This window comes from Poromitra crassiceps (assembly GCF_964638095.1).
Source record: "Poromitra crassiceps genome assembly, chromosome: 3".
NCBI classification, from domain to species: Eukaryota; Metazoa; Chordata; class Actinopteri; order Beryciformes; family Melamphaidae; genus Poromitra; species Poromitra crassiceps.
The window spans coordinates 84,764,963-84,779,681 of NC_139625.1; the positions used below are offsets into that span (position 1 = coordinate 84,764,963).

The 14,719-nt window shown below is 42.9% G+C and overlaps 1 protein-coding gene and 1 pseudogene across 2 annotated transcripts; one reads left to right on the plus strand and one right to left on the minus strand.

Moving 5' to 3' along the window:
- Positions 1-2,874: 2,874 nt before the first annotated feature.
- gdf7 (growth differentiation factor 7) lies at positions 2,875-5,929 on the minus strand (the record flags this gene model as incomplete). Its single annotated transcript, XM_083633196.1, has 3 exons — positions 2,875-3,887; positions 5,523-5,749; positions 5,919-5,929. 3 exons carry the CDS (start codon positions 5,927-5,929, stop codon positions 2,875-2,877), a joined length of 1,251 nt encoding a protein of 416 aa, XP_083489322.1.
- A 4,368-nt stretch (positions 5,930-10,297) lies between these two features.
- Positions 10,298-11,317, plus strand: LOC310773322 (serine/threonine-protein phosphatase PP1-beta catalytic subunit pseudogene; annotated as a pseudogene). Its single transcript has one exon. The product of its transcript is annotated as a serine/threonine-protein phosphatase PP1-beta catalytic subunit pseudogene (transcript).
- Positions 11,318-14,719: the final 3,402 nt, after the last annotated feature.

Below are 14,719 nucleotides of genomic sequence, written 5' to 3' on the forward strand. Positions count from 1 at the left end.
TCTTGTTCTGGAACCGGCCCTGGTTGCCTCTCTTTTGAATGAAATCCAATTGAGAAAATCATAAATAAATACGGTCTTCACCATATTGTTGATGCTATGAAGAGAAACTGGGGTTGTTGTTTAAATGTTATTTTGAAGATTATAATTGAGGTTTCTAGACTTCGCTACTGTATTCAATTATTTGTTCTCATAGGTAAATATAGTTTTGTGATGTTGACAATTCTGTGTGACAAAACTACAAATCTGCTGTAAAACATTCCTTTTTATATATATATATGATTTATTTATATTTTCACACACACAAAAAACATCACATACATACATACGCCCTCGTGTATGAAATAAAATAGTAGAAATTACAATATATACAGTACATGTATGTATATATATATATATATATATATATATATATATATATATATAGTACATACATACACATACCTCTCATATATAGATTCACACACACACATACACACCTTGACCTATCAAACATTCCTTATACACAACACACTGACAGAATTTACCATTGTGATACTGTCTAGAAATGTTTAAATTTACTTTATTTTAATATAATGACTAACCATTGATATTATGTCCCACATAGAGATGCGTGGTTTTGCAGGGCACTGATGGTATGTCAGTATAGGGATTGTGTCATTAAATTGCCAACAGTTCAGTTTGTCCTACAAGTACATACAATTAGATGCCAACAACCAAACAAGTGGCAGAAACACAATAAACAAAGCACATTCACCCTAATTGCTATTAACATCAGTTGTGGATAAGAAGAACCTGATTTGGATTTTAATTAACGAGGAAAGGGCAGCACAGGACATATTCTGGGGGGCAGGTGCTCAAGTGAAAGCTTAGCTAGTAGAACAGAAAAGCAAAGCCAACATGATATGCCTGAAACGATGACTGATGTTCACCCTCACGATAGGTCCAACAGATGACAATTTTGTAGCATTAAATAAATAAACTATGACAAAAATTAAACACACTTTGGTTATTTATTATTATTATTATTAATAAAACCTGGACCTGCTCCACTGACAGTTAACAGTGACAGTAACCCCGTAGATTTACCCATGTTGAATACTGATTGTCTAATCAAGCCGTCTTAGACAAGACTCAGTTCTAAGTCTCGAACTGCTTCGCTGAACTGGAGACTGAGAACATCCTCCCATCTTTTGTTGTTGAAACTGGGTAAAAATGATTTGAGTAAAAAAAAAGCCTCGCAGAACCAATCCAAACTCGTGTGCTTGTAAACGGATAAAACAACCATTTTCAATGTTTTAAAAAGCTCCCTGTGTTACAGTGATTCTCTGTAACTCCAGTTTGTTTCACTACGGAGGATAATGGGGGGAGCATCATTTCCGGTAAGGTGACAAAGGGACGTATGTTTGTTGCCAACCGTTTTTGCCACCGTTCTAGAAACTGTCTTACATTAAGATCTTAATTAATCCCCAGACGATTGGTACCCGGATATCTCCAATTGTCTGGCATCGCGATAATGTGCATGTGGCTGCTGTTATAGAGTCAATACACACTTTAAAGAGAACAGCTAGTTTCATCAAACAATCTACAGATAAGTAGCACAAACAACATTTTCAAATAATGCAACATTGATTATTTATTTTTTGTGACCGCAGTAAATGTGGAAACTGGAATGTCCAAACAACAATGTGTAATTCAGTAACATCTAGTGCATAAATAAATAACAGTATATATGTCTAACAAGCTTTGACTTCAGCACATATTATTCCTATAACGATAGGGCAAATCTGAGGTACAAACCTCAATCTAAAGACTTTCCTCGGTGGCAGCGGCTGATGGTACGATGATATATGATTTTTATGGCATGGAACACATTTTCTAGAGGGTAAGGTCACTGAAGAATAACCAAAGAGTATAGAAGGCTTGATACAACAGCATTGCCACCATTTTGGCCTGAAAACGCCTCCTTGCACCAATGGGACGACAGCACAGAACCATGACAGCCAATCAAAGATCTTGCCAAGAAGAAATGTTTGCAATGGAACAACCCATTAGACTTCAGTTCTTATCAATGCAAGTTCTTTGGAATAACTGAAGATTTGTATGGAGATTTGTTTGTTGCCATTACAGAAGAACAGCTCCAACTTAAAGGAATAATTGGGAAGAAGGCTTGAGATAGACAAATTAATAATTTACTAAATTTTCATTTTGAAGTGAACTATGCATGTAATAAGGTTTACATTCTAGTGCTCTGTAAACAGAAAGTTCTGACCTATTTTTATATGGGAGTATAATGATTTAGAATGATTAACTGTAGCATTGCATTTTGCATATGCTGTAAGCCTGTTAGAATTCAAAATTCAAAAAAACTTCAAAAAAACTTCAAAAAAACTTTACTACCAACACTTAACCAGCCTGTCCACTGTACTGTACTGTACTGTACTGTACTGTACTGTACAGTCAACCTGGTGACATCATCTAGCAGCGCCCTAGTTGGCGAAGAGGTGAAATTCTGTTAATCTTTCTAGCAAATGTAGGTAAATTTCAGACTCGAAAGCAGTGTCCTGTTTTGTATGTGGTGAAATGCAAATGAACTAGAGTCACATAATCAAACGTTTCATGTCCTCTTTAAACCTCATTATTTTTCCTCACTTTAAAATGACTATTTAGAGTTTCTTTGTGATCTCTCTACCTACAGTACGGATAGTCATGGAATTTTGGACAAAATCATAATCTGACAATAAAAAATATTCTCAGATTTGGGTCAGAGAAATGGGGGGTCCCTGGCTCTAATGTGGACTATATTAGGGGTCCTTGATATGAAAAAGTTTGAGAGCCACTGCAATAAACATAATAGTTATATAAGAGTTGTGTTTGCTACCTGCAGCCACAGCTCTCCACCACCATATCCTCATATTGCTTATAGACCACATTGTTGCCTGAGTCAATGTAAAGGATGCTGATGGGGCTGAGCTTGGAGGGCACACAGCAGCTAGGCGGGGTGATGTCTGGCTCCATGGAGTTCATCAGCGTCTGGATGATGGCGTGGTTGGTGGGCTCCAGGTGGGAGCGCAGCGGGAAGTGGCACGCTCCCTCGCAGTAGTACGCCTCATAGTCCAGGGGGGCGATGATCCAGTCGTCCCAGCCCAGGTCTTTGAAGCTGACACGGAGGGGCTTGCGGCTGCAGCGGCTCCTCCTACGGCCGGACCCATTTCTCCCCCCAGTTCCACCGGCAGCCCCTACTCCCACCCCTGCACCACCAGCACCCATCCCTCCCCCTGCACCAGCACCGCTGGACGATGGTTTGGAGGACGTTGTTCGACGGTGCCGGCCATGCTTCTTCTGATCAGTGACTATATTTAGAATGGGGTTGAGAGAGGTGGGGAGCCCAAAGCCACCTGCCACATTTCCAATCTTCTCCACGATCTCTCTGAACACATCGTCGTTCCTGCCGGCACGTGAGAAAGCCACCAGCAAGGCCCTCTCCTGTGGCGGTCGAGCATGGCGGCCCAGCCCGAGGGACAGGGGGTCGGCAGCCTCGTCGGTCAGTTGGGACACGGCCAGGAGGTGGAAGCAGGCCTGCGGCAGATCTCTGGAGTCTCTCAGACGAGCCTTCACGCTGGCCCGCACGTCAAACACCTCCCACCTGGGGAGACCGCCATCCAAAACCTCCACAGTTCTGGAGTCCAGAAGCTGTTTGCCAGAGGTGCCCTCGAGAGAGCACGAGTACAGAAGGATGTTGTAAAGATTTCCACCATTTACAAGCACAGGTAGAAGGTCTACCAGGGGCTTCCTGAGGATTCTCAGCTCCGCCTCAACCAGGCCGTCCATGCTGGCCACGCTAGACAGGTCAAATATGTAACGCTGACCACTCTCCCAAGAAGGTTGGTCTGTGGATGAGGAGCAGAGCATAGACTTGTGATCCATCTTTATAATTGTCTACAGTATGTAATCCAAGTGAAACATGTGCGGAGGTTGGTAGTACTCAAGTACATTTACTCAGTTATATTTCCTTTTTTTAACGAATTGTACTTCTAAGAGTAGTTAGACTAGTAGTTAGTAACTACGGGATACAATAAGTGAATTTAGCCTGTAACTACAGGGTAACAAGATCTGTACTTATAGGGTAATTACGGGGTACCACACCTGTACTTACAGGGTAATTACAGGGTCGCAGGCTGTATTCTGAAGCTGTGTCAATTCTAGGGATGTTCATCAATTATCGAAAATCGAAATTGATCGTTAAGGATTGGAATCGATCCTGTGGCATTTGGATCGATTTTGTTATTATAATTTTTTTTTTTTGACTAGGTTTGGGTGGAATTCGTTCCTCCTCGCCCCACTCCATTGCACAGCCGACTAACGTGAGGTGGAGCTTCATATAGTCTCTAGTTTTCTGGCTGGGCACGGGCCTTTGTGCCAACAAAACTGTTTTAAACATGGGGAATTCACACCGGCATGCGCCGGGGACAGCAGAGTGTTGGAGAGGAGACACATTGAAATAAAGAGTTCATTGAGGAGAACACGTTGTCTTTCGTATTTTCTGCCATAGGCATTCATTTTGTAAAAAAAAATAAAAAATTGAAAATTGAGGTTAGGGTTAATTGATCGTTAATTTTGACCGATTATCGATTTTGGAAAATTTTCAAAATGAACATCCCTAGTCAATTCCCCCACACTTACATAGTAACTACAGTGTAATTACAGGGTCGCGGGCTGTATTCTGAAGCTGTGTCAATACCCCTGCACTTACATAGTAACTAGAATGTAACTACAGGTGCGCAGGCTGTATTCTAAAGCAGGGGACCAATTCTGTACTTACAGGGTAGTTACAGGGTACAAGATGTGAATTTAGCCGGTAACTAAGGGTAAGGGTAATGAAAACAAAGATAGTAATGTGGGCGGTAATACTAAAGGACACTATTGATTCAAAGAACATTTAGTGTGTAATGAAAACAGAGATAGTAATGGGGGCGGTAATACTAAATGATACTATCGATTGAACACATTTTAGATCAATAGCTGTACACTAAGCCTGGACAGGGCGTCTGAATGAAAATTAAGCCTATGTAAACAAATTCTAGGGCACTCCCCACCAATCGATTAATTTTCAAGTTTTGTCAAATGCACAGTATAACGCAAGTCATTCTGATCAAAGAAATTATTGGGACAAAGTGCAGCAATAAATGTGTAGTAGCTAGGCATAAGAAAAACAAAAATATCAGATAATTAAATGAGGGCAAAAATAGCAAAGAAAAAACCAAGAACATTAGACTCATTAGCAGTTCCAGAGTCAGTGAGGATGGGTAATATTGACAGCAGAATAAGAGCATTAAATATAAAGTGTGGGAGTGCCGATGGATATGTACAATATGAATTTACTGTAATGAACAATATGTAGCATTATGTAGCTATACGTACAGTAAATATATTAAACAATAATTAATTAAGAGAACTTCTACTAATTGTTCTTACACATAATACTTTAAAATGCTCAAAGAAAATAATTGAGGATGTCCTCCCACCTTTTCCCTGGTCCACAAAACTCGTCACTGTATTTGCTGTAAGTGCCATCATGGGACGTGAAACACGATCATTGTCCCCTGGTTGAAGTTTGGAGAGTGTCCGGTATAAAAACAGCATGTAATGGTGGAGGCGATATTCCCTGTCCATGCCGTCTCTGCTGCTCTCGGCCAGGTGGGAGTGGGGTCGAGCCGGCTGGGAGGTGTGCTGCTCCCAGGCTTCATGATACCTGGAGCCCACACAGACAGCAAAGCAGAGCAGAGAGGCCACAGTCTTTGTCGCATCCATTTGCAGAGATCTGGAGTGAAAATAAAAGGTGCAGTGTGAGTTTGTGAGCTCGGAAACTCCCCGTTGCTCTTTAGATTGACTGAGGGATATTATCATTGACTCCATCTTACATTTGAGCCATGATAGCCTCGATGTGTACAGGTACACAGCGCCCTCCCCCCCCGCCAGCAAGAAACCATACCCAAGTCAGTGGCAGTAGTCCAAACGGCATGGGCGTCAACTGTACAGGGCAACAAGGTGTGGTACTGCCATGCAATCAATAGACTGACTCACTGGAAGCAGGCTGCGGGGATAAGCTCTGCCATTGGTGCAGACCATTTCAGTCGGAGCGAAGGGGAATCCCTTTCTGCCAGCGTTGCCAGACGTACGATAATGATCATATTTGTACCATAATTTCGACCTCTGTACGATGTACGATCAATAATCCCAAAATCCCCCAAAGGTATGATAATTTGATCATTTTGATCATCTTGATACAGTTGTAATCAAGCTAATCCTACGTCTATCTGTTCATAGAACTGAACAGTCACATCACATCTTTTGCCCCAGGAGTGAGTTTCCCATTTTCTCCATAGACATTTAAAAAAAATCCATATATAACGAGTTTTAAGGCTGGAACCAAGCCAACCCATGACCTACTGAATCGTGAGTGACCATAAAACATTTCAGTTGGAGCAAAAATTAAAAAAATAACATTGGAGGAAAAAACTAAATTTCTTAAACGATCTAATAAACGTGCGGACGTACGTACGTATGTACATACGGGTGGACAGACCCTCTTATAGACGCCTCGGCCCTTAATGGTCACGCATGACTTCTGCGATCATCAATGATGTCGTAAAATCACCGATGATGTCATCAGTGATGTCATCAGAGATTATGTCTGATGTCACTGGAGGAATTGTTATGTCAGTGATTATATCACACCAATGACACCAAGCAATTGTGATGTCATGGAACTGTATGACATCATCAGTGAGTTATGCCCTCATCGGTGATGTCATAGCAGTGTGAGCTGTGATTGGTCTAGGTAAAATATTGCTGTAGATCCCGCACCATAAATCACTCACTGATGAACATCACTATAGTGGTGACCTGGCCACCAGGCCGAGCCGTATAGAACTGTACGACATCATCAGAGTGATGTCATAGCAGTGTGAGCTGTGATCGGTGCCAGACCACTGAAAAGTATTTCAGCTCATTTTGGAGGCAATCGGGGCACCTTGCAACTCCGCACAGACAGACAGACAGACAGACAGACAGAGACACGCTGCCAATTATAGTTGATGTCATAGACATTGTGACATCATTTGTGATGATAATAAACTGTTTAGCCATCTCACTGTGTTCACGAGTGATTTCTGCGTCTGAACGCAGAAATTGTGGCTAGTGTTGCTCAACAACACCATGGACTACCGGTAACATAAGGGCTTTAAGTTCTCAGATGAGAATACTACAGGTAACTAACAATACAGTAATAGCTTATTCTTCTGACCTTTTCTTCCAGTTTAAAGTTAAGCAAATATTCCCAGCTGAGCTTGACTCTAGCCTATTGTCCATTCTGAGCGAGTTGGACCAATTATCTTCCATTACTATCTAGATGATTCACCTCAGGCTCGGCCAATTCTAACAAATCGCTACAACTCTCCCTAACCCTAACCCTGGTCACATGGTCACCTGAACTCTCCCCTGAAGTGTTGTGAGAGGACTGTGCCTGGTGACGCAGGGTTAGTGCTGACCTAGCAAGCTAACTTGAAATAGAGATTGTGAGTTCCCAAACCACACATATAAACATAAAGCTGCCCGTTGTTAGCGCAATACGGTTTAAACTAAGATATTCCATTAAAAAAAGAATTTCTCTAGACACAGATTTAGCTACTACATCAACGAACTTCAGCTTTAGCTTTAGCTAATCGCTCCCTTCTAACATGAGTTCCTGTTGCCAAATCTCACGAGAGTGTGTTGCTGAGATAGAGACAGGTCTTGAACAAGTTTATTTTTCTCCTGATCTGTCTGTCTGAAAAATGCCATTTTAGTGTCAGAATATTCTGAAGATATGTGGCTTCGGAGAATAGGCCGAATATTTACTTTAATGAATATGGGGGAGAAAGAATCTGTCATAATCTGAGATCACGTTGACTTTTCCCATTGACTCCAATAGACTCAGACCGGCCGAAAACCTCAAAAGTGGGCGTGTCCGTGAAAAACCATGGCCAAAACGCACGTGCCAAAATGACAGGAAGTGAGTTGAAGTTGAACCGTCTTGCTTGAAATCCCGTCATCTTCCCAGCAAGCACGGACGGACCCGGACGAATCGAGAGAGCCCAATCGGGGTCAGCTCAAGTCATATCATGACGAGTCAGATCTGGCCCAAGTATCACTATCCAACTAATTTCACTCACCACTGAAATATCCATGAGGATAACTAAATGGCTGCAATCAATCACGTATTTCTCAGCCTGGGCTATTTTTTATCCAAAATCCGAGTGATCAGCAGTTGTGGACATCTGCTGATTAACAAACTGTTTATTCGTGGAGGTGGGACTACGAGGAGATGAATTGCGGGCGAATCCTGCAATTGTCTCACTTGCATATCGTGTTGCCAGATTGTTTTGAAAGAGAGAAAATACACTGCGAGGCGTAAATATTTGGGAGTTGCATGCTGTAGCATGTGTTTCGGGGTTCTGCTTACACAGATTGTAAACTGTTACATGTGCGATCCACAAAAGTTCGGTAAAGTTGGAAATATATTGACAGATTCGCACTTCCCGGATCAATAGCTCATAAACGAAGCGTGTACTGCACACACGACGCCTCCCCATCTAAGGTAGACAACGAGCTACAACCTCATTTCCACCTAAATGAACGATCCTCCGAGCTGGACAAATAACATTGGTCTCTATGTGCTGCGGGCGGTGAGGCAAGTGCTAGGGACCGTCAGACTTGACGCCAACGTTTTAAATAAAAAACAAGTTTCTACCATAATCCTATCGTATACTGTACGGTAGGCTATGTATTATCCGTGTCTCATAGCCTGTTTGTGTGTGCAGGAGCATTGGCAAACAAAGTAGGCTACAGGCTGGTGACACTTGTAAATTTTGAGGGGACCCTCAATGATTCTTCCAGATTCAGTTTTGAATTAAATTAGCTATCGTTTTTAATAAAACTGTCCCGACTCCATGGATGTTATACTGGTATAAAAATAACAAGGGGTCCATGTTTTGAAACAATAGGCTATATTACTCCAACCTACAGCAGAATATTTCAGCAAATAGTTAGCGTAGCGGTAGAATAGCCGGCCTGTAAGTTGTAGATCCCGAGTTCACGGGGTGGTATTATATTTTTTGAAAATGTAGCATAAAATTGTTAATCTGGACACAATTATAGCTTTATGTATAAAGTTGCTGAATATACACTGTGTACATAGCAGAATAACTGAACATGCCCATTCATGGTAACGGTCATATTTCGACGTCAGCTTGACGTTCCCGCGTAGACGTCTAAATCATCCCCAAATCACCATGTGATCTGGCCTAGTCCTGAACGTCACTGGAACACGTCATCACAACGTTATCATGACGTAATTTTGCTTGCTGGGTTTGGTTGGACCACCGCGTGTCAATCAGCTGTAGTCCGCTTTTTAATTAATGCTATCGTCGTCATTGACAATAACAGACACGCTTGGTTTCAGAAAATACTTTTTTACGATTAGATTGTCATGTCATCTCTCTCTATCTCTCTCTCATATCTGCACGTCATTCGTTATGCAGGTGTGGGGTAGCTACATGTCTCCACTTGAATGCTGCTGACAGACCCGTGGCACACGCATTTAATCAGATCGCGTACTTCCTAATTGTGAATTATGTTTCATTCATCATATATGACACCGTAGCCTACTTACCTGTAGACACAAAAAAATTCATTTAGGCTATTTAATAGAAGGAGCTGTGTGGAAATGTAATTTGACAACTCAAATTGTGCTATTTTCACTGGACTTGGTAACCGGCAGATTTTAATTTGTCCGTCAATTATCCTATAACGAAAGCCTTGGTCATCAGTGATGATATCATCAGTGATGTCACTTGCACAATTGTGATGTAATTTGTGATGATGTCATCAGTGAGACATCATTGGCCACCTTGTGATGTCATCGGTGGGTGAACGTAGAATATACGCCCCCCACATTATGAAATCATTATGACATCGAGGATTATGACTTCACTAGTGGTGACCTGGCCACCAGGCCAAGCCGTCTACTGTATGACATCATCAGTGATGTCAAAGCAGCGTGAGCGGTGATTGGTCTAGGTAAGACAGACAGACACACAGATGCCTATTATAGTAGTAGCATCTCACTCACTCAAACATTCACTTCTGACTCACTCATTGTGATAGAATCAGTGATGTCATAAATCCTTCCCTCGAGGCTATAAAAGGACCGGTAGTGGACATTTAAAATGTTCTCTGCCTGTATTTACGCGTCAGAAACATGGTGGAAAGTGAATTAAACGTTGACAGCCTCATTACTCGTTTGTTGGAAGTGCGAGGATGTCGTCCAGGGAAGAAACACTTAGTAGCAATGACCGAGGCAGAGGTCCGCGGACTCTGCATCAAATCCCGAGAGATTCTCCTCAGCCAGCCTACCCTCCTGGAGCTGGAGGCTCCGCTCAAAATCTGTGGTGATATCCATGGACAGTACACAGATCTGCTCAAGCTATTTGAGTGTGGCGGCTTCCCTCCGGAGGCCAACTACCTGTTCCTGGGGGATTACGTGGACAGAGGGAAACAGTCGCTGGAGACCATCTGCCTGCTGCTGGCCTACAAGATCAAATACCCAGAAAACTTCTTCTTGCTCCGTGGGAACCACGAGTGTGCCTCCACTAACCGCTACTACGGCTTCTATGACGAGTGCAAGCGCAGAGTAAACATAAAGCTCTGGAAGACCTTCATAGACTGTTTTAAATGTCTGCCCATTGCTGCCATTGTCGACGAGAAGATCTTCTGCTGCCACGGAGGTCTCTCGCCTGATCTGCAGTCCATGGAGCAAATTCGTCGCATCACGAGACCCACCGATGTCCCCGACAAAGGTCTGCTGTGTGACCTGCTGTGGGCAGACCCATACAAAGACATGCAGGGCTGGGGGGAGAATGAGCGCGGAATGTCCGTCACCTTCGGGCCCGACGTGGTCAGCGACTTCCTCCAACGCCATGACATGGACCTCATCTGCCGAGCCCATCAGGTCGTTCAAGGCGGCTACGAGTTCTTTGCCGGACGACAGCTGGTGACGCTGTTCTCTGCCCCCAACTACTGTGGGGTGTCCGACAACGCCGGCGGCATGATGGCCGTGGATGAGAACCTTGTGTGCTCCTTTCAGATCCTCAAGCCGCCGGAGAAGAAGAAAAGGAAGAAAAGGGGGACACGGGAGAACAGGGGAGTGAATTCGGGGGCTCCTGTCACCGCGCCCCCACCCATGCCGTTATTAGACTCCATGTCTTGTTTGATATTGTGACACACATTTCTGATGTCTAAATTGATGAAGCACATTTTAAAAACATAAAATGAGTATGGTATGTGGTAGGAATATTTGAATTTTTCAGGTTTGTTTACATTTTGTTTAATTGTTAGACATAGTCGATATTGTGCCGGGTCACCAGTTATGCGAGTGCAGGAACGAGGAGGCAGTTTTCCTTTTGATCCTAAAAGCTGGATTGTTTATTCCTTCCACACAATATTACAGAGCTAGAACTGCCACGCTAACAACTCTCTGGGCTGGAACCCGGAAATACTGAAGTAACACTCACTCTTGAAGTAACACTCACTCACGCGAGGGAGGACCTTCTAACCTTGATCCTTAAAGGGCCTGTGGACATTTAGGGGAATGAGCTTTGTGCTGCTGCCACAATAACAATTTTCTCAGACTAGCAATGTACCCGGTGTTGCCCGGGTCAAATAGGCACAAAGCAAGTCAGCTGAAGCGCGGATATTCCCTCTGTGCAATACAACCGTGCCTTTTGCTTGGCCGGAAATGATGGTGGTGTGCAGATGATTTCCAGGAGTAGCCTACACAACCTGCCTATGACCATCCCCGGATCATAAACTCCCGCCATGCAAAATTTCAGTCCAATCCAACCTGGGGTGTTACTGTGAGGTGTTTTCCAGGTGTTTTCCAGGATTTGCCAGGACTTTCCAGGTGGTTCCAGGACTTGATGAAGTGCCCATGAACTTCTCCAGATCATTACCCCTCGCCATGCAAAATGACAGCCCAATCCAAACTGGGGTGTGGGCGTGAGGTGTTTTCCAGGTGTTTTCAAGGATTTTCCAGGAGTTTCCATGTGGTTCCAGGACCTTCCAACCTGCCCCATGTCCTTCAACTTTATTATGTAGATTGGGTCAGAGGGACACAATTACAATCAAATGGCGATACGTAGTGGCCCTATAATGTATGGTGGAATAAACTAAGGGGTCCTTGATATGAAAAGGGTGAGAACCACTGCTCTAGATGTAAAATGAGCTGTGGAATCCCGAGAGACCATAGAACATTTCATTCGGACCAAAACTAAAAAAAAAAAAACATTGAAAAAATATTTTCTTTAAATCTGCAATTTTCTTACGTTTTGGTCTGAGTGAAATGTTCTGTGGTCTCTCCTGTTGCTAAATATTGCTGAATCGTTTGGTTTGAACAAGTAAAACTATTTTTTATAAGCATTTTCCTAAATGTCTATGGGAAAATAAATGGCGGATGAAAATCTGCTACGCATGCTGAAGCAGGAAGTGACGTTCACTTTGGCTCTGGCACACACTGGCCCTCAGACTTGGGTATTGTCCCTTTAGTCGGATGGTTAATGTGTTGTGCTTTGGAATGACAGACCCGGGTTCGATACCAGCCTCGCCTGTGCCGTTACAATATGTAACAGAAAACTAGCATCTGAGAAAAATACTGAAAAACAGCATCTGTAGCTACTTTCATTTACTACAAATTGCTCCTTAAATGCATTATTTACCTACATGTTCATCAATAAGGCTTTTATTTTGAAAGTTGTGACGAGAAGTCCTTTTTGTTACTCTGGCTTGCTTGACACTAGTTGCCAAACTGCTCCCTTCTCTCTGTGCAGAATCTGGAGACTACGCCACAGCATTCAAGGCATCAGCATTCACAGGCATGTCACAATGAATCCTGATTTTCATCACCTGATTTTCATCTTCATCACAAGTGTTGAGGCCACACTTCATGTGGATTACTGCCCACTTCACTGCCAGTGTCAATGGGAAACTCGGAGAGTTTCATGCATGGGAGTTGAAGTCATGCCCGTTTTCCATCCCAGCACAGAGGAGGTGTAAGTTGCCAAAAATCTTTCATCAATGATTTCATCTTTTGGATCACTATTTTATTATGTTTAAACAATGTCAATCTCATTAGAATGTCGATTTCCGCCTCTTGGCATACATGTTCATGTGAAGCGCAGTCTCAATTTATTCTCTATAAATTGCTAAATAGAAGATATTAGACTCTGAGTAAATTAGCCAAACTTAAATTAAGGAACAGTGACACATGCTGGAGATGTGAGAAAGAATGCGGTACTCTTGTACACTTGTATTTTTGTAAAAAAAAAAAAAAAAAAAAAAAAGAGCAGGTTTGTCTGTCTGGCCACAACAACAGGATGTAGAATAATATTGAGACACTGGAAATCGTGTAGCCCACGTGATTTTAAAGAATGGATTGAGTTGATGACAAGAATGGCCACTTTTGAAAGGATTACGTATAGAATAAAGCAGGGATACTCAACTTACTTTGCCCAGGGGCCACTTTCGTGAAATGATAGGAGGCCAGGGGCCAGTTAATAAACAAACTATACATTTTTCTATAGCGGATTGTAGTTTTTTGAGGTGTCAGCTGGAGTTTAGTCTGACAATGTTGTGCTCACCGGATAGTTAGTTAGATTAAGTTAGTTAGGTTAAGTACATACATACGTGCCTGGTTAGCGAGCAGACGGCGGTATTTTACATTTTAGCTAGAGCTCAGTCAAACATTATTTCACATTAGTTTTTATTGTGAATTAGATTATTAGATCTAATTCACTCTTAGATTAGACAGACGGATTGTTTGTGTATGTCAGTTTATAAACAAAGTAACTATAACTAATAAACATGAGATGAATCACGTTGTCATGTTGCTCATTACTAATGCAATACAAGTTGGATTTAGCTCTGTATAGGCTGCTGAGGCTGCCTTTTAATTTGCCTTTTAATTGACCAGTTCTTGGCTAAATTAACTCGGTTTAGCTGGTTGCCAATAAATCGAACCGGTTTAAGCTCGTACACCGGACCTGACCGGCAAAACCGCAAATCGACCCATGCCAACACTCGGAGGTAAACGGAATACTTTAGGCGGTAAGGCACTTTTTTGTTTTTGTTTTCCTTTTGTTTTTGTCTGCTGTGGTGTATGTTTTGTGCTGTCCATGTTTGTATCTTATACGGTACGGTGGCGCAGTCGGTAGCGCTGTCGCCTCACAGCTAGAAGGTCCTGAGTTCGATTCTCACCTGGGACGCTGTGGGCGCTGGAGTTGTGACCCCCCCATATCTTCAGTGCCTACTGCCCAGGTGGGCTATCTCGTCGAAAGGGCCTTTCTGTGTGGAGTTTGCATGTTCTCCCCGTACCCCCCAGGGGGTTCCTCCGTACATAACCCCCCAATAAAAAAAACATGCAGAAGATCGTCATCCGACCAGTGACGACAACATCTGAAGTTGGTCCAATGATGGCCCCGGGTGCTGGAAAGAAAAAGCGACCACTGCTCCTGGCTTGCCCCCTGGAGGAAAGGACAAGTCTGGATGGGTCAAATGCAGAGGACATATTTCACCGGCCACCGTCAGCATGAATGTGTGTTGTGGCCGCATGCATGTGTTGTAGTGTTCG